The sequence below is a fragment of the Oxyura jamaicensis genome, chromosome 2 (genome assembly GCF_011077185.1).
Source record: "Oxyura jamaicensis isolate SHBP4307 breed ruddy duck chromosome 2, BPBGC_Ojam_1.0, whole genome shotgun sequence".
Taxonomy (NCBI): Eukaryota; Metazoa; Chordata; class Aves; order Anseriformes; family Anatidae; genus Oxyura; species Oxyura jamaicensis.
This window is the reverse complement of record NC_048894.1, coordinates 864,286-887,440: the sequence shown is the minus strand read 5'-3', so window position 1 is coordinate 887,440 and position 23,155 is coordinate 864,286. Positions and strand designations below refer to the sequence as shown.

At 53.3% G+C, this 23,155-nt stretch overlaps 1 protein-coding gene across 7 annotated transcripts in view; it reads left to right on the top strand.

Annotated features, from left to right (window-relative positions):
* Positions 1–23,155, top strand: part of DHX30 (DExH-box helicase 30) — a 33,605-nt gene that overhangs the window by 8,353 nt on the left and 2,097 nt on the right. For all 7 annotated transcript variants that reach the window (XM_035319737.1, XM_035319738.1, XM_035319739.1 and 4 more), the window contains 17 exons: positions 4,358–4,488; positions 6,737–6,847; positions 8,277–8,632; positions 9,710–9,836; positions 10,501–10,650; positions 11,398–11,550; positions 13,071–13,892; positions 16,477–16,555; positions 17,409–17,513; positions 18,519–18,694; positions 19,795–20,001; positions 20,386–20,467; positions 20,976–21,169; positions 21,251–21,410; positions 21,701–21,858; positions 22,038–22,141; positions 22,307–22,446. In XM_035319737.1, the coding sequence (XP_035175628.1) occupies positions 4,358–4,488; positions 6,737–6,847; positions 8,277–8,632; positions 9,710–9,836; positions 10,501–10,650; positions 11,398–11,550; positions 13,071–13,892; positions 16,477–16,555; positions 17,409–17,513; positions 18,519–18,694; positions 19,795–20,001; positions 20,386–20,467; positions 20,976–21,169; positions 21,251–21,410; positions 21,701–21,858; positions 22,038–22,141; positions 22,307–22,446 (3,255 nt within the window). The remainder of the gene's footprint in view (positions 1–4,357; positions 4,489–6,736; positions 6,848–8,276; positions 8,633–9,709; positions 9,837–10,500; positions 10,651–11,397; positions 11,551–13,070; positions 13,893–16,476; positions 16,556–17,408; positions 17,514–18,518; positions 18,695–19,794; positions 20,002–20,385; positions 20,468–20,975; positions 21,170–21,250; positions 21,411–21,700; positions 21,859–22,037; positions 22,142–22,306; positions 22,447–23,155) is intronic.

The window sequence follows — 23,155 nt, the reverse complement described above, 5'->3', positions numbered from 1 at the left end:
AAAATGTCCCCAGGGTCCCGCTAAAAGTCTGCCCTGCCTGTACGGCCGCGACTTGAGCATGCGGAGATGATAAAAGTTATTTTAAAGGCTTTTAAAAGTAAGACTGAGTGCTGTGCCTCAAGTTGAAGTCTTGTTAGCTATCCACGGTTGACAACGTTTGTTGCTAGCCCTGGATTCTCTTACCAATGTGGAAAAAGAAACTGGGATCTGAGGCCAGCTCCAAGCCTTGCAGTGTGCTCACCTCAGAGTTCCCTTCTCTGGCCCAGATGTGGGGTTTTGGAGCGGGGTCTGGGACAAAGATCTCTTCTCTGCCTGCTCGGTCAGGCCTGGGGCACTTCACTCTTTAAGACTTACGTGATCTTGACCTCTCTTTTTGCTCTAAGAAGGAATCTTTCTCTGCAGCTAACTAAATTTGCCGTCTCCTAGTGTCACGGAAGGACCCTGGTTGGAGACCCCCTGGGTGCTGTGTGGCCTGATCCCCACTCGGAGCAGGGCCAGCCCGGCACGGCTCGGCCAGGGCTGCGTGCGGCCGAGTTCTGAGCCTGTCCCGGGGGCAGGCCAGCCCCTGGTGCAGTGACCAGTGTTGAATTTGTTCTTCTTCAGGCAAGAACTGCATGTGGGGTTTTATTTCTATGTGTGCTCGAAGGGAACCTTGGTCAGGGCCTCTAGATGATGATTTAAGAAAAGAAGAAGGTAATACTGTTTTGGTGTGCTCTCAGCTGGTGGAACCTTTTTTCTCTTCACCTTTCTCACTAGTAAAGTGTGCCTGGGCTAATTCCTTACGAAGTGGCTCTTTTGGAGCCCCAAGGCTTTCTTCTTCCCTGCGAATTTTGATCTGTTAGGAGCATTCTTCACTGAGATGAGTCTATAAGCAGGAGCTTACGTCTTGGTGAGCGCTGCGTTTAAGGGTTTGTCCTTGCTGCTCATTTGTTGCTTCTCCAGGGAAGACAAAGTGTTCAAATCGATCCAGCGCTCCTCTGTCTTCCTTGAACAAGACCATGGGCCGTTGTATTTGTGCTCTTGCTGTGCCTTTACTTGTCAGATGTGTTGAGGTTAACAGAAGGCTTAGCCACTACGCACAGGAGGGTTTTGTTCTTTCTCTTTCAGAGTTGCTTGGAATTACCGTTGGCGTCCACAATCAAGTTAAGCTGAAGCTCTCTCTGGCTTTGAGGAACAGGAATTAGTTAACGGGCTTCATTTGGCAAGCCCACCGTGAGCTGTCTGGTGTCTAAGACAGGCTTTAATATTCCTTCATGGCCTCGGAGCTGAGGTGTGGACACCAGGGATGGTTCTGGCTCGATTGGAATTGGGTGTGAAAATCAGCTTTTTTTGTTGTTTTTCAGGGAGTATTAGGCTGTATTCCTGCCTCTGCGGGGCTGTGACTTCCATTAGCATCGTTCCTACCCAAATATCCGTTCTCAGCAGTCAGAGAGCTCAGGCACTCTCCGGGTGAGGGTGCCAAGAAATCCAATCTGTCGGGGAGGAAACATTCTGCAAATCCAGGGCTGCGGTTTGGGGTTGTTTCTTTAAAAACTATGAGCGAGGCACGGCTTCGTGCAAAATAAGATCCTTTCAGCTCTTGATTTCGGGCTAAGAATGGACTGAGGGTGATCCATCAAGCCTTGGGGTTGCTGTTGATACGTCAGATGGCACTGCTGAATATGGCATTGTCAGCTGTGAAGAAGACATTGTGTCTCAGCTGGTAATTCACAGCCTCAACTGCAAGCCAGATCTCGGCTTTGTCACTTAGAGACCCTATTCTTCGCTTGAGAACGGATTAAATATTTAGTCCTGACTGAGGAGTCACCTCAGAATCTGAGGAATTGGCTCTGGCCTTAGGTTAAAACATGTATTTCTTTCCGGGCATTTGAAAAGAATGTACTTCTTGCCTCCATCTGTTCCGTATCACAGAATTCCTCGGGGTATTGCTTCTGAAAGGAGAAGCAACCGGGGGCCAAATAATACAGGCTGCTGCTAGAGGGATTTATTTATGTCTCCTTTATTAAATGAATTTAATAGGACATGTGGGAATTGGGCTACTGTTCCTCCCTCCGAGCGTCCCAGCGGTGTGGGTAGGGATAGGCATGTAGAGGGCTAACATTTTAGGCGCTGTTTCCAGTTTTGGTGGACAGGTGAAAGTCTGAATGCAGTGGCCAGGTGGGTGCCTCGTGTTTGCTGGGCAATTGCAGAAAATTGGCTTGTGGTTCTTTGAGGCTGAGGTTTTCGTGCTGTCCTGGCCAGCTCGTGGACAGGAGGAGTTCCTAAGCAGAGTACTTCCTGCTCTGTATCCCTCTACGTTGTCCGAGGGGTTTGCTCAAGGGTTTGTGAGAAGCAGCAGCCCGAGGGCTCCCTTCTTTATAACGGTGGTGCTGGGGCTGACCGTCACACCTGGAAGTGGTGGAAAGCCGGTGTGCTTTCCCCGCTGTTTCCCCACGCTGTTTTCCCCGTCGGTATGGCCAAGGAGACCGAGCAGGTTCCAGGTTTGTTTTGGTGCTGCCCCCCAGGTAGCAGGTGGAAAAGTGACCCCGAACGGAGCCAGTTGCCCATCCGACAGCTGTCGGATTACAGAGGGACCCGTCCTCAGATGATACCCAGCTCTCGGCATCCTTATCGCAAGGCACGGAGGTCGTGTTTCAGCATCACCCTGCGTGCTAAGGAACCCAAACTCCTGCGGTTTGCTGGGCCGTTTGGCTTCTGGAAGCCGTTTCTCTGAGGTTCAGCTGGTTCTTCTCTGCTTCCGAGGAAGAACTTGCAAGCCTGGCATCAATAACTTTTTTTTTGAGCCCTGGATGAGCCCCCTGACTTTTTGGTGCTGCTGTTGGAGAGAGCGACGGGATCAGCAACGTGGTTTTTGCTCGACCTTACCCCAGGATCTCCAGTCTGACCTCCTGGTAACTTCACTTTTCTCTTGAATGAAGCTTCGTGACAGTGCCTCGCCATGCCCGCACGGCAGGTCTCTTTACTTGAATACTTCCTTCTTTGGAGGCAGTTGCTCTCTAGCTTCGTTACAGCAACTCTGCAGTCAGAGACTTTAGGAAAAGGCAGCGGCAGCTCTCGGTGGTGCTCCGAGTGCCGTGGACAGGCCACTTCTCCCTCCTCCATTTGGTAGCTCCATCAGGAACCCCCGATTCCAGCAGCAGGGCGGTTGTGTTGTGCTGACCCCATGGTCCTCGTGGGTCCCACAGCTCGGATGTTCTGTGATTCTCTGCCTCGTTGCTGATACTTGCCCTGAATACCTCCAGAGAACTGGAAGCCTTCTTCTGCGATGTCTGCGAGGAAATATTAATGGAGTTCTGCCCACCAGGACAACATTTGTTGGCGAGCTTGGCTTTGTGGGGTCAGGTTGTGGGGCTTCATGGGGTCAGGTTGGTGTAGCTGGGCTTGCTGCTGCCGGGACGGGAAATCCCTTTCCCCTCTCCTGTTCCTTGTGCCGGTTTTGGGTACCTGCAGGACTGTGCAGTTGGCCGGGTTACTTTGGAGGCATTTGCCTCCTCGTGCCCTGCCTCTCAGGGCAGGTTCGTCTCCGAAGGCTGCGCTGGCAAACTTGGCTTCAGGGGGTTCTCTGAGCAACTCAGCACAAAATCACGTTCCCAACCTGTAACCCCCCAAAGGAAGGGCCTGGAGATGGAGCAGGGATTCCCAAAGTGTTCTTTCACATTTACATTCACAACGGTGTCGAGCCCCTCGGTTTAACCCCGAGGTGGCGTGCGTGGCTGAGGAGGCGGCTGCGAACATCAGAGTCTGTTGGAGGTGCTTATTGCTCAGTTTGGTCCTGATACCGAGGGGTGGCAGGCAGAGCCACTTGTGCATTCACAGTGAGGAAAGGGCACCGACTCCCCGCATTAATCTGGGTCTGAGTTCTGTGCTGGGATGTTTGCGTTTGGGTTCAGCTGGGTGTATGTTGTCTGACGCTTTTTCTGTTGATGCTGTGTTTTTTTTGGAGGGGAAAACGAAATCACAACGGTTTGTAAAGACTTCTCAGTGTCACTGAATTCGGGTTAGCACTGAGTTGGGCTGCCACTGCTGCAGTTTTAACTGGAAGCTTTAAATTCATACTTTGAAAGGAGGGGAGAAGTACGCCCTGAGTTTCAGGGAAAGTATTGGTGATGCTGCGTTTCCAAACTAACAATTCTGTGTTGCCTTGTGTTTGGCGCTCAGGAGACTTTGCACTCCTGTGTACCGTTCTGCTGATGCCTGGAGACGTTGAAGGTGAACCTCTGAGCTTCTGCCCTGTCTGTAGCCTTAGAGACATTCACGCTCCCAGAGCGCAGCGAAGCAGGTGTTAGGACATGTCTTTGAACAGGACTGCACAAGAATTGGAAGACATTTAGCTCTTCTGTTGTTTTTTTTTTTCCAGATTCCAGAGACTTGTTGAAGGAATTTCCACAGCCTAAAAACTTGCTCAACAGCGTGATCGGACGGGCCCTGGGCATTTCTCATGCAAGGGACAAACTGGTATACATCCACACTAATGGGCCAAGAAAAAAGGTAATTCTGCTGTCCCAGGCATTGGTGGTAGGTAGGTGTGGCGGAAAGGAGCCAGGAACACTGCTAAACCTGGAAGTAACCCTTCAATAAAGTTACCGCACACAAAGTCCACGTAGAAGTTGTGTTACTATCTTTCTAACAAGGTTTTCTCACTTCTTCCCGTTTCTCTATTTTCACGTGCTTTAACACACACATAAATGTCCTGTCTGCCTCCTTTTGTTTGTGGAATGGATGAATTTTTGTTCTTTTTGCCCCGTAACTGGCTTTCTTTACACGTAGTTTGCTGTCAGGTGAGTTGGGCTTTGTAACCTACTGCCTGAGGAAGTGGTAATTAAGCGCTATATGTTAGACCTCAGGGCTACGTTTTGTTTCTATATTCTAATATAAAAATGCATAAGAAAGCCTAAAATGTTCACTTGCAGTAAGAAAAGATGAATTTGTTTGGAATGGAGGGAGGCTTCTGGTACTAAAGGGCAAAGTTAAATACAGTTGTAAATATACTTGTTGGTAAACGAACCAGAGGAATTCCAGGCAAACATTTTGCCAATCAGTTTGAGCTCGGCTCCAAGACTTCCACATCCCAGTCTGTGCTAGGAATTGAGCAGCTGTTCTTAACTCATGGGTGCTCTGTCTTCAAGGTTTGCCGCCTCCTGTTGTACAACCCCTGTGGCCCCAGGCCTCTCGCTCTGTCTTGATCTGAAGCCCTTTCCAGCTGAAGTTTAGCTGTAACGTACATTCCAGGAACAGACTCCGTTCTGACGGATTAACATTTTCCAATAACATTCTGTCTTAAAACTTCCCAGACACTTTTCATTACCTCATCGTTTCTGAGCCTACGCGTGTTTTGGGCAGTACGTTACCGATGGTTACTTTGGAATTCCTTCGTTATTTGTGTTTTTGCGTTACTCGCTTTTCCTCAAGCAGCAGTGCAGTTTCCTCGCTGATGTTCAGGAACGCCACACCTAGTGCCTCATCATTTTTAGTTCAAAATCAGTTCAGATTCTTGCTAGTACTTACACAGATTGATGTCACCCATAACTCTAGATTTCTTAAAAACAAACAACAAAACAATAGAGCAGCTCTTGTAGAAAACAAGGTGGGGAAAAAAAAAACAAAACCAAAGCAAAACAACAGGAAGAAGAGTGGGGACAGGAGGCCAGGCGAGACAAACTGGGGCAGTCTTGGTTGGAAGTGGACAGGCCTTTTTCGTGAGCACCAAGTAACCCGGCCTTCCCGAGACAACTTTTTTCTCAGCAGCTTTTTTCTCTGTGTCTTTTCACGCAGAGTCCTTAGGCAAAATACGTAGCGATTTTCGGCAGGAAGATGAGATTCAGACGGCAGGCAGGCAGGCAGCCAGATGGAGGCTGTTGAAAAGTCAGGAGCCTTTTTTTCTAGCCTTATAGGTGGGGTTTTCCCAGCGGACCTAAATGCCACCTTTCATCTTTGCTGCAGAAACAGGAGAGAATTCCTTAGGCATTTCCCCCCTTTGAGCCTTACAGAAACTCAGCTGCAGCATCTGCGGGGCCGGGAGTCGAGCGAGCTCTTCGTTTGGAGCAGTTTTTACCAAAGGGCAGGGTTCAGCTCTCAGTGTTCTTTGCAGGTTTTTCAGCTGCTTTGAACCAACTGTGCTGGTAGAAGAGGAGCTCTGGTGGTACTGTTAGTTCCGTAACAGCTTGTGCCGGGCAGCACAAACTGCAGGCTGCATCTCTTCTGCCCGAGGAGAGCGGTACCTGCCTGCGTAACCGCGGTGCAGGATGCTGCTAATTAAAACTAGGACAAGGAAGCAGAAAGATGTGCTCGCCGTTGCAACTGGAAATGTGTTGGAGAGTGCATGTCGCTTCTCAGGCACGGTGTGCTGCAGTGCATGCAGGAACAGTTAAACGGAACTGTTCTTGTAACAAGCTCTTGGCATTTGATTCCTTGGGGCTGACACAGCGCAGCCTGCGAAGCTCCGGCCTGCGGTACGTGGCGCTGCGCTGGAAGGCAGCCTGCTTTCTCGGCCTGCCTCAGCCACCAGGCTCCTGTGTGGCTGTGGGCACCTCGCGTCTGTTTCCAGGCTTTTGTTTGTGTCTTCCTGGGATGGAGCCTCCCGTAAAGCGACCCAACAAGCAGTTTTTTTGGGGTTTTCAGTTGTAGTCAGCTTCTTTATCTGGAGTTCAGAGATGTTTGAAGTAACAGCGCTTCTGGCGGAGGGGAGAGATGGATTGCTCTGTGCTGTCTCACTTTATTGCTTGTCTTTGCTTTTCAGAAAGTCACTCTGCACATAAAGTGGCCTAAGAATGTGGAAGTGGAAGGCTATGGGACCAAGAAGATTGATGCTGAGAGGCAGGCAGCAGCGGCTGCATGCCAGCTCTTCAAGGTGAGCTTTTGCCCCTTAGTTTGATGAACCAAGCCTTTGAGCATGCAGGCTTTGCGCATTTTGGGGTGGTGTTTGTCTATTACTGGTTTAAAGTTGGGCTAATCTGCGTCTTATTTGTGGCTGGAAGTGGTCAATGTGTGTGCAGCCAACATCGAGCAAGCACCGTAAGGTTGTAACGGGCCCTAAGATGTGGTGTGACACAGCAGCTCTCTGAGGATAAGGTGCCGTCTGTCCTCAGCTCTCCCGCTAGCTCTGTCTGTAACCTCGGGCAAGTGAGTTTGCTTTTGGAGTTTCCCTTTTGTCTGCGGAGTAGGAACAATGCTTCCTGTGAAGAAGCCTAGAAAAGATGCCAGGTGCTCTGCCAATAGGAGCTTTTGGGTTTGCTTGTAGAGCAAGAAAGGTACATTAAGAAAAAACTATTTAGTTTTTAAGTGAAGCGTTCAGAAGTTAAGGATTGCAGTGCTCAAACGAGCTGTTCCTTCAGCTGCCTTCTGCGGAGGTTCGTTTCTTTAATCCTGTGATCAGCAAAACGTGTTGCACTGACTTGTTGCACCTGCAGCACGGTGCTCCTTCAGCTCACATTCACTGGAGGTTTATTTTTGTTTCCTTCTCACGTTTCAACAGTCAATGAAAGCATTGTTTCGGGCTTTCGTGGAAAGCCTGGAAGTTTTCAAGGGGGAAAAAGTCCCACCTACACTTGCAATAACATTATTCGCTAAGTTTTGGGAAGTGGTTCAACTGTGCTTTCAGTTCAGAACTGGAAAACAACAAAAGTCAATCCTGGGACCGTAGATTAAGCATGCGAAGCTTTAACCCATGTGCTTTGCCAGCTAGACCTCTAACCAACAGAAACCCCTCATAAAGGGAGGCCTTGTGCAGTCCCAGCTGCAGAAATAGCTGCAAATGCTGCTCTAAGTGAAGAGGCACCCATTCAAGAAAAGTGGAGGTGTTAATTGGAGTGGAGGTGATGTAGTGACTTCGAGTACAGCAGCTAGCAAAGTGAATTCTTGCTGTCCTAGGCACTCCTGCAGCACAAAATACCACTGAGAGGCCTAAAGATGTAATTAGTTTAGGTTCAGCCTTACCAAAAAGATGCGTCTCATGCTCTGAGGTGCATTTCAGAACGTGTAAAATACAAGGTTTGAACTGTATTTGGTAAAATGCCCAGAGATCTAACCCAGCCTCTCTAACAAGCTACAGGATACCAAGCAACTGAGCTCTGGGAAGGGAGGTTAGTGAACAGACTTCCTTGAAGCAGTAACAGCTGGAGGAAAGCTTGACGTTTCTGCAAGTCCCTGTTCTCTCTCCTCTTTCTGTGTGATACGAAGAACTTGCTCCTGCATTTCTCTCCTTTCCCAGATGTTTTGTTTCCTGCAGTTGCCCCTCTCTGTCTCCTTACCGCAGCTAACAGCGCGTTTTTCTCCTGCAGGGCTGGGGTTTGCTGGGGCCCAGAAATGAATTGTTCGATGCCGCAAAGTACCGGCTCCTCGCGGACCAGCTTGGCTGCCCCGATGAGAGGTGGTGTTCGGAGGGCAAGTGGCGCTCCAAGTCTGGACCTTCTCTCGCCGACTTGTCGACCTGCTGGCGGCGCATGGAGCCAGACGACTCCATCCAGCCCATGGAGCAGGGCCGCATGCCTAAAGCCATGCGGAGAGAAGAGCTGGAGGAAGGGGAGCTAGAGGAGGGGGAGCTGGAGGAAGGGGAGCTGGAAGAAGAAGCGATCGATGTTTCTGATTATTTACCTATGGCGCATCAGGATGCTCGAACCTCAGGCAGAGATGCAAGGTAAGTGCTTTGATAGCTGCTGGTGCAGGGCAATAAAAAAAAAGGCTTTCTTCGTAGCTGAGGCAGCCCTGTGGTTCCTCCGAGCTGAGCTGCAGCTTCCCACCTTGCTGGTGTGACCTTGAGGCTATAACGAGGTGGGAATCAGTCTCTTCTCCCAAGCATTAAGTGGTAATACATAAAGGAAATGGCCTTACCTTGCAGGAGATTTAGGTTGGATAATAGGAAGAGGGTTGTGAAGCGGGGGAAGTGGTTGAGTCACCAGCCCTGGAGGTCTGCAAAAAACGTGTAGGTGTAGAGCTAAGTGACATGGCTCAATGGTGGACTTGGCAGTGCTGGGTTAAAGGCTGGGACAAGCTGATCGTGGCAGTCTCCTCCAACCTAAATGATTTGTGATCCTATGACCTGTGGGTGAGCCGGACTCAACTTTTGTGCCAGTTCTTACCTGAGAGAGACTGCGGCGGCCTGATCTTGTACCTGGCTGTTATCACTGGGGAGTGCCGAAGGGTCATCTCTGGAGTCCTCTCCTTTGGGTAGAGTGCTGCCTACCTGTTTGCTCCCTTTCTTACTCTTCTGGGCTTGGAGAGATTTCGATTTCCAGAAAACCGTAAATATGCAGTTAGGAGTCCCTTTCTCGATACCCCTACCCCCACGGTTTTGGGGGCAGTATTAAACGTGCTCCTTTTCATCCCAGCAGTTCCCCATGGTTGCTTTCTTGACCTCATGTTTTATGAGCACAAACTTTGGATTTTAATAGTCAACAGGAGAAAAAAATCAGGAAGGACCTGGTGGTGGTGGTTGTTTGGAGGGATGCTCTTTGGATTCAGAAATTCAACGTTATTTTTTGTAGTTTTTAAAAGAATTTAAAACCTGTTGATGGTGTCTGGTTTGTGGTACTAGTGTAAAGGCTGCCTTGCTTTTTAGTTGGTGATTATTCTGGGACTGACAGACTTTAGCAGCAAGACACAACTCGACTTTTCAGATGTGAAGGCACAGATAACCTTGATCTTAGTTGCAGCAAGGTGGGTCTGAGCACAGCGTGGCTGTTTGCATATCCAACTGTTCTCCTCTTCCACCTAGCCGAGGAGGGAGTTCCATCGAAATGACAGACGACAACACTGCCATCCGCGCTCTGACGCAGTTCCCGCTTCCCAAAAATCTCCTGGCCCAAGTGATTCAGATCGCCACCTCTTCCTCCACGGTCAAGGTAAGGAGTGTGGGGACTGACCTGCGGGGGATGGGGCTCTGAGACTTGCTGCAGTCTCTCTGGATGCTTCTTTGGGCAGCTGAGACCTGGGGAGAGACGGGTGGTTAACGAGGCCCAGAAGAATCAGCCTGAAGAGCAAGAAAAGTCTTAGTGGTAGCAGCTAAGGAAATAGAAGCCCCAGGAATATTGTTACTTGAGGTCGGGGCAGTAGAGGAGCTGTTGGTGTGAACAAAGGAGCATATTTTCTAAGGTGATCAGCTTGTATTACCCCTAACATCTGCAACAAACACAAGCTGGTGTTACTCGGAGAAATGTGTGAATGACGGAGTCTTTCTGCACCTCGGCTCTTGCCAGTATGTGGTGATTCTGCTCCTCGGTGTGTGTCACCCAGCTCCTTTCCAGGCCTCGTGTGCTTTAGCAAGCCCTAGCTGGGCTCCACCCCGCGTGCTGCCAGGGGTGTTCTGCACACAGCTGGCTGCTCTCACTTCCGCTTCAACTCGTGAGCTCAGGGGTGGAATTTAGTGCAGCAAACCTGTTCTGGTGTTTGAAAATAATACTGATCGCAGCTCTGCTTAGAAACAGTGGCGTGGGGTGTATCTGAAACTCTCTGCCCACGGAGGCTCTTAGCACCACCCCAACCTGATGTTGGTTACGTGCCTTTTAGGAATACATGCAGTTCCGTACAGTAGGTACCAAGACCAAGATCTGCAAGCTCACGCTCCGCTGGCCCTGTCCCATGACTTTTGCTGCCAAGGGCCGTCGCAAGGTGGAGGCAGAAAACAAAGCAGCGGCGTTGGCCTGTCAGAAGCTTAAGGTAAGCACCTGTGGTTCCCAAATCCCACGTCTGATCTGTCATATAGAGACAGCACCTTGCTTGCACCTCACTCACCATATTTGAATCTCATGTGGCGACTCCTAAAACTTTGTGACTTCATGCTCAATAAACACACGTTTTTGAACCTGAGGATTCAGTCCAAACTGCTGTTGTACCCCTCAGGTATCCCCCTGGGATGACCCCTTGAAGGCTGTTGGCCTTGTTTTGATCCCTCAGCAGTGATGTGTGGGGATTGCTCCTGAAGTGGTAGCTTTTTCTCTCGGACCCCTCAGCGCTGCCTACTAAGACAGACTTACCTTCCTGTTCTGGTAGGTGAGCGAGTCCAGCCACGCTGCTGTGCTAGGTTTTGCTGCAGATGCTGGAATTAGCAGAGGAGAAGTCCAAGAAGACAGCGTAGGGCTTAGTACTGAGCTGTCACAATGAACCAGAACCACAGCAAGAGAGTTAACAGCCCCGTGGCAAGAGGGCTTTGTCACGTACAGTTGTGGCTGCTGTGTTTTTGATGGGTCTGTTTGAGATCTTTTTGTGAGCACTTTGTTGGGAACAGGTAGCAGTTTCACCAGAGCTGTGATAGGGGCAGGTTTTTGCCATGCCAAAAGCAAGCAGTGATAGATTTGAGCTACGGGGTAGGGAGTTCACCCATCAGAACCTGCAGGACCTACACCTGCCAGCAGATTGCCTGCAAGTCTTGTGTCTGATGGTCTGGTTTGCCTCTCCTCTTTGCAGAGCCTTGGCTTAGTGGACAAGAACAACAACCCTCTCAGCCACGCCATGTACAACATGACCTCGCTCCGGGAACTTGGTGAGAACCAGAGGAAACCCTGCCACATCAAAGTTCCTGAAGCCACCCTGCGGAAGATTGAGAACTACCTGAATCATGTAAGGCGTCCTCAGGTGTCTCAGAACCACCTGTGGCTGAACACATGTAATGTCAGAACTCGGACTGCATGCACGTGGGTTGAGCTTTGTGCCAAAATGTTGGGGGAATTTATGACTTGATGTTTTGCCACAAAACTGATCAGTCTTTGACACGTGGGGAAGGAGACCCTGTCTGGGCAGTGAGCCTTCTCTGGGTGTATTTGTGATGTTTGTCTGTATTATTTGGCCTTTGGGGGTGCTGGGGAGTGCAGTTTTTGCTTACAGCCTCCTTTTATAGGCTTATGACCTCTGCCCTACACAGCTCTTGCTACCAAACCCTGGTTATACCTTGTTGCTTTACAAGGACCGGCTGCTGGTGAATTTTCAGGTTTTCCTCGGGAGCGTCTCTTACAGCACGTGTAAGTTAGTGGTGGGAGCAGATCCCCAGCACCTGGCAGCGAGATCCCAGGAGATCCCCCTTCCTGCTGTGGGTGCACACCCATGGGAGCTGAAGCGCTGCCAAGACAGGTTTCCTTGGGAGCATTCAGTGCCAAAGCAGGAGTTGGTGCTAGCGTGAGGTGAGGATGGGCACGGTGCAGGTATAAACGTCTGTAGCTCACTGAAACTATTAAAAATGATGCCTGTGTTTGGAAGCTGGCAGCTCACTGTTGCAGCACTCCTGGTGATGAACATCTCAGGGGATGTTTAGAATATCTTACAGATGCTGGAAAGTAAACCAAGTGGTAGTGGGTACCCTAGGAAGCCAAAACCAGGCCTAAGGCAGCAGACGTTTCTGGATGACCTGTTAGAGTGGCCGAGTTAAGGGCTGTGGTCTGCATCCCACGTGTATGTCACGCATTAGGCTTGCCGTTGTGACCCTGAGCAAGGCTGAACCCAAAACTACTGATCTGTCACTGAACTTTCAATCCTGTGACCATATGGGCCAGTGCTTCGATTTGTGTTCTAGCCACTTCCTGGCCTGCTGTTGCTCCTTTTGGCTATTCCCCTAGGATCTTACTTTTTTTTTTCCTTTGCTAAGATTGGACATACCTGGCTTAGCTGAACACCTATGTTTTGGGCAAGTTACATGTCCGGGCTTCCTGAGGGAAAGGAGGGTGGTGGTGCAACTTGAGTGTTCCAAAAAGCTGACTTCGGGGGCTGTTGCGGCACCTGCATGCAGTGTAGCTACTGACCTGGAGAGCGTAAGATGCTGTTCTGGGCCTGTCAGGTCAGGTGTTGGCACTGATAAGTCTGTTAGACCAGGCTACAAACTTCAGGGGATGCAGCGAGGAAAATGCAGGGAGATGCTCAAAGTTGCACTGAGCTGAGGTTATTTCAAGTGAGAATTACTTCTACCTAAAATCTGAAGGGTACCTAAAAAAAAAAGAAGGTGGGCTACCTAAAATCTGCAGGGTTTGGTAAAGCTTTGTGGCCACTGCCAAGCCAGTCTGGCTGAGTCCATTCCAGGCACTTGTTTTTCTGTCCTCCTGAGGACTGCTACGGAGCTTCTTGTCCCTCACGCCTTTCTCCATCTCCCCCAGTACCCAGTGGACATCAGGGAATCCAGGCCCCGGATTGCCGATGACATGATGAACCTGAGCAAGGAATCCGGCGCGATAAGCGACGCCATCACGGGGAAGACATACATCCCTATGCTGGAAGCGGAGGAAGTGCGCCTTAGCCAGAACCTCCTGGCCCTCTGGAAAAGGAGAGGATCCTCGTGGCAGGAGAGCCACCCGCTGCCGGTGGATCCTCACAAGGACACCATCCTCTCGGCCATCGAGCAGAACCCCGTGGTTGTAATAGCAGGAGACACGGGCTGCGGGAAAACCACGCGGATCCCTCAGCTCCTGCTGGAACACTACATCCTGGAGGGACGCGGCGCCCGCTGCAACGTCGTCATCACCCAGCCCAGGAGGATCAGCGCCATCTCGGTCGCCCAGCGCGTGGCGCAGGAGCTGGGGCCCAACATGAGGAAGAACGTGGGCTACCAGGTGCGACTGGAGAGCAAGCCCCCCGCCCGGGGAGGAGCCCTGCTCTTCTGCACCGTGGGCATCCTGCTGCGCAAGCTGCAGGGGAACCCCAGCCTGGAGGGGGTCAGCCACGTCGTGGTCGATGAGGTCCACGAGCGAGACGTCAACACGGATTTCCTGCTCATCCTGCTGAAAGGCATCCAGAAGCTCAACCCCGACCTGCGCCTGGTCTTGATGAGCGCCACAGGAGACAATCAGCGTTTCTCGCATTACTTTGGGGACTGCCCCGTGGTCAAGGTGCCGGGCTTCATGTACCCGGTGAAGGAGTACTATCTCGAAGAGATCCTGGCCAAGCTTGGTAGGCACCGACACCGGCACTATGAGATTAAGGTGGGTGTGCAGCTTGTTCCCCTTGGGTCAGGGGCTGGCTTCTGGCATGTCTGCAGGGCCTGGAACCGGTCCCTCTTCCTGTGGCTCTTGGGCATTGTTTGCTTAGCTTTCATTCCAGGTCAATCCTCCTGAGCTAAGATCAGCTTAGCAGAATCCCTTGTATTTTAATTAATTTATGGATAAAGTCAACTTCAAATTTAAGTTACTTTTGTCCCTCCGTAGTGGGAAATTTGTTTATGCCTGAGTAAGCCAACAGCTCACTGTACTTGTGTGTGCACAAACGTGCAAGTCTAGTCCGAGGTTAGGGTGGTGGTGCCGTGGAGCAGCGCTACCCGAGTGCTCGTTATCTCCCTGAATTCCTTGATGTCCTCCTTTTACAATTAGCCTTACAGCTCCAAACTGTTCAGGTAAGTGCTCTCCAGATGTGCGCTGTTCGCTGGGGATAACTGTCACAGAGTGGGTCACGGAGTCACAGCATGGGTGGGGTTGGCAGGGACCTCCACAGCTCCTCTGATCCAGCCTCCCTGCTCAGAGCAGGGTCAGCCAGAGCAGGCTTACGAGGAGGTTCTGGATATTTTCCACAACAGACTTCGCAGCCTCTTCAGTGTCTGATCGCCCTCACAGTGAAGGTTTTTCCTATGCTTAAAGAGAATTTTCTGCATCTTACCGGTGCCCGTTGACCTTTCCTTGCTCAGCCTCATGAGGTTTCTGTCAGCCTGAGGAAGTTCCTCCCCGTGGCTGAGCAACCACCTGGTCATATCAAGGACTTCTCCCAGCTTTGTATCATCAGCAGACTTGCAGAGGGTGGACCCTTGCATTCAGGTTCCTCGTGTGGCTGGTTGTTTTCTGCCCCTGCTCTTTTTAAGCTGACCTAAGTTCCAAATTGCTGAGACAAACAGCTGCTGCTCCGTGCCTGGTGGGTTTAAGGCCTGGTTTTGCCCCCTAGAATTTCACTTTGACTCTTGCTACCTGTTAGGTGCTGTTGAGTAGAGGTGCAGAAATGTCAGCTAGCTTCCAGGTCTGGAGAGCAGGAAAAGGGCTGCATGTTCTCACTCCTCAGCCGAGGAAACTGGCAGCAGCGATGACCAGGGCAGGTGCCAGATGGAGCCAAACCCAGGCTCCTGAGGTTCCTGGCTCCTCGTCCTGGGGAGGCCATCCAAGAACAGGCATCTGCTCGCTCCAGAAGACGCTTTGGAAGCCTGTGCACCTTTCTGCCGTCTGCTGCGTCGCTGCTTATTTACTGCCTGTGTCCTGCAATCACAGAACATCCCGAGCTGGGGGAGAGAACCCGTGGTGGTTGTCAGTCCTACTCCTGCCTGCGCACAGGGCAACCTGCGAGTTAAATGTGTCCGTCAGCGAGCTGCTGGAGCACCCAACAGCCTGGGGCTGTGATTGCTTCCCCGGGGAGTCTGCTCCAGTGCCCAGCCTTGTTAATACCCAATCTGAACTTCCCCTGACACAGCTCTAAGCCGTCCCCCTGCATCCTGCCACGAGGAGAGAGCAGCTCCTCCTCTGCTCCCCCTCCGGAGGAAGCTGTAGGCAGCAGCAAGGTGTCATGGTTTAACCCCACCAGCAGCCGAAATCAGGACACGAGGACACCCCTCGCTCTCCTCCTTGAGGCTGAGCAAACCAAGTATCTTCAGCTGCTCCTCAGAAGCCGTGCCCTCTAGCCCTTTTACTCCTTTGTTGGCCTTCTTTGGACACATCCTCGTATTTTCGGGCTCCAGGACATAACAGATAAAAAACCCGTGCTCAGTACGTGAGGCGTGGCCGCAGCAGTGCTGGGCACTTTGTCCATCCAGGAGGACACTGTGAGAGACAGTCTCAAAGTGCCAAAATCCCCAAGCCCCACGTGTACCACTTCCCTTCCCCTCTGGGCAGGTAGCCTTGTCATAAAGGGGTACCAAGCTAGCAGGGCACGGCTTGTCCTCATGAACCCGTGTTGGTCTTCACGGCCTGCAATAGCCAGGGTCATCTTTCTTACCCTTCCTGAAAGTGACGATGACGTGGGCACGCTCCCAGTCAGCTGGGGCCTCTCCGGATTCCCAAGACCACTGAGAAACCACAGAGTTTTGCAGTAACATCAGCCAGCTCTCAGTACCCGGGGACGAATCCTGTGGAGCCCCGTGTGCGTCTGGTAGCAGCAGCAGACCCCACACAAATTCGGAGCCAACTGGGAGCTCACCGCTCCCCACGTCGTGGTCCTGCAGCCCAGCACTTGTAAAAGACAGAGGCCAAGAAGGCATTAAAGGCATTTTAAGAGATGGCTCAAAGAGTGGCCGGCCCTGGTGGGCCCAGCACACTTGAAAGCAGTTCCCAGGGACCTTACTGACGAGTTCCTGGGGCAGCCCAGGCTCTGCCCTCCCAGCAGCCAGGGCAGTAGCTCTGCTGCCCGTTTTTCTCCCATCACCAAAGATTTTACGCTCCACCACTGAATGATTGCTGTGGCTGAGATGGGCACGTCACTACGCCCGTGAGACCACCTCTGTTGCCAAACAGCAGAGCTAGGAGGGCCCTTTCCCAGTCAGCTCCCTTCGTGCCTGTCTCAGAGCGCTGTCCTCACGGGGCTTCCTGTTTTATGCAGCAATCAGACGACGAATGCGTCCTCGATCTCGATCTGATCACCGACCTTGTGCTCCAGATCGATGCCCACGGAGAACCAGGTAGGTTCTGCTTTTCCCCCTTCCCCTTTCCTTTTTCTGGGGGAAAAAAAAAAAAGGTACCTGCAGAGCCCAGACCCTGTGCAGAGAAAACGTGCTGAGTTCTGCAAGGCCGCCTGGAATTCCTGGTGAGCTGAGCGCGGTCTCAGTCTGCCCTGACCCCGTTCTGAGTCTTTGGCTGAGACGACGAATGAGTCCTTGTGCCTTAGGCAGGGGTGAATGTGGCTGAGTGCTCCAGGCAGTTACACAAACCCCTCCTTCCTGGAGTTTGGAAAGATGGCTGGGAGCTGGGTTGGCTGCTGATTCCTGGGCTGGTCTCAGAGTCCTGAGAGACCCCGTTCCTGGGCTGAAGTGCTGCCTGTGCACCAGCATCTGCAGCCTTGTGCTGCACTGTCCAGGTCCTTTCCTGTACTGGGAGGATATCCTTCCCTGGGAGCTGATGTTTTTTGAAGGTGGGATTTTTCAGCTGGCTTCTACTAGCTTTGAGACACTTAAAGCTCTTTGAAGGCATTCACTCCCAGAACGCAGCCAGCCTTGTTTCCTTTTCCCTTTAAACTTCTGCCCTGGGGAGCTGACAGAGGCAGGTACAGCAGAGCAGGCAGGCAGGGCACATTTCCCTGGGTCTGACTTCCCTAACGGCTGCATCTGTCCTCGCTTTGTGAGGAGTGGGCTGCAGGCTTCCTGAGCGACCAGCTGCCAGGGGACATCCCAGCCCTGGTCCTGCTTTTCTTCAGGTTTCTTGGGCTAAGGGTTGCTGTGGGCTGGGAAGTAACAGGGCTCCTGTCTGCAGTTTCGGAGTCTCCAGCGGGGAAGGAGCTCTTGGATTGCCAGGTTACGCGTTCTTGCTCTGTTCCAGGTGGGATCCTCTGCTTCCTCCCTGGCTGGCAGGAAATCAAAGGAGTGCAGCAGCGCCTGCTGGAGATGCTCGGGTCTCAGAACAGCCGGTACCTCGTCTTACCAGGTGAGATGGCAGGGCTCCATTTCTCCCCAGGCTTCAGGAGGAGAGGCCAATTGACTTGATGAACCCCTCCAGCTGCTGCACGCAGATAACAGAGCAAGTTTGTGTGCTCTGGTGTACGCAAATGTGTATGTAAAGCACAAATAACTCCTAGCAGAGGCTATCCAAGCCAGCAGTGATTAAAGAAACCGGCTCCCTGTCTGCCTCCAGCAATGCAGATGAGGGCAAGAGGAAACTGCCGAGCTCTGCCTTGCTGCAGCTGCATGCTGAGCCGAAATAGAAAAGCTCTTTGAGGCTTGTTTTGTGGGGTGGAGGTGTGCTCCGTGCTTCATCTTCTGCTAGTGAATGTAATGTTCTGCATCCCGGGAGGGAAATGTAAAACCAAAGCCAGGGTTGCCCTGCAAGGCTTCAAAGATTGTTGGTTGCTTGGTTTGGTTCTTTGTTTTTTAGCAGTCCTCCCTATTCAGTGTCAAGTAAGGTCAGAAGGGGTGCAGCTTTGAACAGCTCAGCTGCTAAAAAAATGCAGGTGTTGTTATGAAAGCTGCACGTTCTTCTGCTCCCCTGCTGTTCTGCGCAGTTGTTGGGAGTTTCTCCGCATCGCTGGTCTGTAGCGTGGAAAATGTGATATCAAAGAGCTACAGGCTCTTGTCAATAATCATTTTTGGAAAGTTAGAGCAGGTGGCGTTGAGGATGCCCCATTCCCCTGCCCCACAGGCCTTTTGAAGAGGGGAAGCTGTGGAACTGGACTCCAGAAGAGAGTGGGACAGATATTGTGGTGGAGCCATGCACCTCCATGGGAAAGGAGGGGTTCAGAGATGGTGTGGAAGTTTTGTTGCACTGGTTTCTTTTTTCTCTGGGGTCTGTCTGGCAGGAAACTGCTGACAGTGACTGTCGGCATTACTGAAAGTGGGAGGTGATGGTACGGGAGGGCTGAGAGTCTTTGCTCACCTTGGCCTTTGCAGCAAAGCAGTGAGGCAGGGCAGGACCGACTCTGTTTTTATCTGCTAGTGCACTCTAACATCCCCATGATGGACCAGCAAAACATCTTCCAGCGGCCTCCGCCCGGCGTCAGGAAGATCGTGCTGGCCACCAACATCGCTGAGACCTCCATCACCATCAACGACATTGTCCACGTGGTGGACAGCGGCACGCACAAGGAGGAGCGCTACGACCTAAAGACCAAGGTACTGAGGCTTTCTTGCCTCTGCTGGGTGCGTTTGGGATGCGGTTGGAGCTCACTGGTGTTTTCAGAGAAAAGAAATGTTTGAGAAACCGCTGAAGGGGATGATAGTCACTTCCCTTTTGGCCCCTGGAGCGCTGGCCCTGGGTCCCTGTTTGGGGACCGAGGTTGTGACTCGTTGTTCAGGAGCGTTTGCCTTCAGCACGTTCCCTGCCAGGCTTCTCATCAGCTCCTGCGGCACAGGCAGAAGCCTGCCATCTCCAAAGAAATGTAAGGCAAATCCCTCTCGCTTCCCAGCTCTCGTTAACACCATTAACATTTGCAGCTTTTCCATTTCCCCTCGGCCTTTTCCCGTGGTTTCATCATCAGCCTCTCTTACCCGACCGAGGCCGCTCTGACCTACTGGGAGCTGCTCGTTTGAAGCCATCTTCACCCCACTGTCCCGGCTTTTTGCTCGGCTGTAAGGGGTGGTGCTGCAGTGCTCAGGCTGTGTTTCAGGCCGTACAAAGCTCCCTGGGAGTACGTTTTCCTAACAGCCTGAAGCAGCTGTGCCACTGCTGCTCTCGGAGGGAGGGATCCTGGCTGTATATTGCTGCCCCTTCCCTTCCCTGTGCTGGAACATCTCACGGGGCCAGGTGATGACTCAGGCCTTGGAACAGATCTAGTTTTAAAACAGGCGCTTTATATTTGGCCACTTTTAACCCAGTTCATCTCGCAGGGCAGCTCCCGGCAGGCCCTGCGGTGTCTGTGCTGGCATGTGGCAGGATTGGTGCGGGGAGGATGGGACCGGGCCCTGCGGGCAGCTCCCAGCAGGGCCCTGCCGTGAGCTCCTGGGAGCGCCGCGGTGCGGAGAAGAGGCTGGTGTCCAGCAGGTGGCATCCAGGCCTCACCCCTGTGCTGAGTGGCTCAGGCCTCTGCACTGCTGCTCGCCAGAGAACGGCACCGCAGGAGGCAGGATAATAATAGCAAGGGCTTCTCTTCCCCTTTAGCAGGGGGGTTGATAGGTCCTGAGGAGTTCCCAAGGTCCATGGACCAGCTGGAAGGCTCCGTTTAAAGCGGACAGAGAGCCGTGAGAGTATTCACACCTAATTCTTCTTCTCCTAGGTGTCTTGCCTGGAGACAGTGTGGGTGTCCAAGTCGAACGTCGTGCAGAGGCGAGGGCGTGCTGGCCGCTGCCAGTCGGGATTTGCCTATCACCTCTTCCCTCGCAGCCGCCTGGACAAGATGCCGACTTACCAGGTTCCAGAGATCCTACGCACCCCACTGGAGAACCTGGTGGTTCAGGCCAAGATCCACATGCCAGAAAAAACAGTAAGCACAATACACGCCTGCAAGACTGCATCTGAGTGAGCCAGCAGAATGCGATCTGCCTGGTGCCAGTTCTAGAGATGAGATTTGACCACAGACACGAGTAGGAAAAATCCAAGACGCTGCTGACTCTAGTTCTTGCTTTCCTAAATGCGCTGCTTCCTAGTCAAGTTAAGACCAGGACGGGCGTAGATTATCTAGGTCGCAGAGTATGTCTAAAAGGCACTGTGCAGAAATGGAGAGGACTGAGCTCATATTCCTGTAGGCAAACGAGGAGGGGAACTTGTGGCCGTGGGGCAGAGCAGTGGGCTCCTGGAGGCTCTCCCGCTCTCTGGTCTGGGCAGCGTGCCTTTCCCCCCCCTCCCCATTCTCCATTGTGTGTTGCAGGCGGTTGAATTTCTGTCCAAGGCTCTGGACAGCCCCGACATCAAAGCTGTGGATGAAGCAGTGATCTTGCTGCAGGAGATCGGTGAGCTAAGGCTGCGTCCTGGTGTGGGCGTGACGGAAACGCGTTTGCTGTGTGAACGTGGGAAGTGAGAGTTGGCACGGGACCCTGCGGGACAGACTGGGCAGGATTGTCCTGTGACAGGGCTGGCAGCTGGTAGGGACTTCTCCAACTGCCCACGTTGTGGTGCTGTTTTGTTTCCCACACGGCTCCGCTCAAAGAGCGGAGAGAACTTCCCAAGTTTAAAAAAATAAAAATGGGGAGCACAGAGAAAGAAGGAAAACTGATCAGGGGTCCGCATCTGGGGCCGTGTTGGTCATCGTTTGGCTGTTGCAGCCTCTTCTTTGGTCTCAGGTCCTTCACCCTGGGGGTGGGAGGTTCTGGGTGCTTGCGGAAGGCCCCTGTGCTGTGTTCCTCTTCGGTAGGTCACACCAAATCTTCCCAGCCCGCTAGGAGCTCCCAAAAGTGACTGGCCGCCCCTTTGGCCCCCTTGGAGCTGATGGCTCTGCCCTCGTGGGCGGCTCTGTTGCAGGAGTGCTGGACCAGCGAGAAGCCCTCACCACGCTGGGCAAACGCCTGGCCCAGATCTCCACGGATCCCCGGCTGGCGAAGGCTATCGTCCTGGCCTCCATCTACCGCTGCCTCCACCCCCTGCTCGTCATCGTTTCCTGCCTCACCCGGGACCCCTTCAGCAGCAGCCTGCAGAACCGTGCGGAGGTGGACAAGGTGAGGAGCCCTCCTGGAGGAAGGCAGAAACTGGGGAGAGAAGGGGCTGCGGCTTGACTCGCCCGCGTGTCTATCTGCCAGGCCAAGGCTGTTCTGAGCCGGGAGAGCGGGAGCGATCACCTCGCCTTTGTCAGAGCTGTGGCGGGCTGGGAGGAGGTGCTGAGGCGTAGAGACAGCCGTGCCAGGGATAACTACCTGCAGGACTACTACCTGTACGGCCCCAGCCTGCGCTTCATCAACGGTGAGTCTCTGAGGCCTGCTTCTCCCTCCCCTCCCCTGAAGAGGCTGAAGCACTGGGGAAGGGCACGGTGCAGAAATGGGGAGGCCGGGCAGACGACTCCTGGGGCGGGTGCGAGTTCTGCCACTGGCTCTCACGACTGCAAATAGAGCCCTGGCTGCCGGGGAGGCCCCGGGCAGGAAAGGTCTCCTCCTGTCCTGGTGCTGAGGCTGGAGCCGGTGCTGCCCTGCCGAGGTCGCTTCGTGGTGGGGTGACAGAGAGGGTGACGCGCTGGTGCGGTCTCCTCCCCACAGGCCTTGTCAAGCAGTTCTCTGAGAACCTCTACGAAGCCTTCCTGGTGTCGTCCCCGTCTGACTGCACCATGCCCTCGTCCGTATGTAACCAGTACAGCGAAGAGGAGGAACTGGTCAAGGGAGTGCTCATGGCTGGGCTCTACCCCAACCTCATCCAGGTACGGGCTCCCCCCTCCGCAGTTGCTCTCCCGGGCTGGCTGGTCGCTGCGGGTAGCGCAGGGAGGCGTGGAGGTGCCAGTGACAAGAGTCCTGCTCTCTTGAGGCAGTTGGGAAACTCGTGGCTGCTCGTGGGCAGTGCCCGCCCGCTGTGCAGGTGTCTGAGATGCTCTCGTTTCAGGTGAGACAAGGCAAAGTGACCCGCCAAGGGAAGTTCAAACCCAACAGCTACGCCTACCGGACAAAGGCTGGCACCGTTCTGCTCCACAAGTCAACGATCAACAGGTGAGGGGGGTCCACGTGTGTGAACAGGGGGCGGTGACCCCACACTCTTGGCTTCCCAGCACCAGCGGGCTGTGCTGAGGGCCCTGGCAGTGCCTCGGGCTCGTGTGCCAGTACCGGAGCGCGACACGTCTCCGTCTGTGCCTGACGAAGCTGTTCCCTCTGCAGGGAGGCATCCAAGCTGTACAGCCGCTGGCTAACGTACTTCATGGCCGTGAAGTCCAACGGCGGCGTGTTTGTGCGGGACTCCTCGCAGGTCCACCCGCTGGCTGTGCTGCTCATGACTGACACAGACATCCACGTCCGAGGTGAGTGCTACGGCAGCTGCAGGGCTCACGCCTGCACCTCCTCGCGCTGCTGCCGCCACCCCAGGCGCCCTGTTCCTCCACAAGGAGCGCAGCAGGAGGGGCTGCAGGTCGGCTGCCCCTGGTCTGCACCGCGTAGCAGCTCTGTGTTCGTGGCCAGCTCTGTGTTCGTGGCCAGCTCTCTCACCCTACTTCTTGAGCCTCTTGCTTTGGATCTGGGCGTTGCTCTCCTGGGGCCACAAGCGCAGTGATTTGTGAGCTGCTCTTGGCGGTAGCTCTGCGGGGCGGCGAGGTAACCGAGCCAAAGGCAGGCTGAGCAAGCTTTGCCCAGAGGCTCATCCCTGGGGAATGAGGCATCAGGCGTCAGCCACGACTGGGAAGGAGACTGGCGCGTGGGGAGGAGCGAGCCCTTCCTGCCCTGTATGTGTTGCTTTAGCCCCTGGGGTTTGGGTGCTGCCGCAGTTGGGCTTAGCCCTGGAGCGCAGCCGCGCTGTGCCATCGGCTGCCAGCTGTGGGAGGCGGGGGAGGTTCCCGGTGTGATGGGTCAGAGCGCTGCCTGGCTTCTGTGGGAACGCTTTGGCCCGATAAATCCCCCAGACGGGCTAAAATGAGCGTGGGGTGGCCCTGCGCTGCCCCAGGTGGAGCGGGCTGAGCGGACAGCACCAGACCAGCTCCTCACCGTGCTTCTCACCCGCTCTCTTCTCCCCACCAA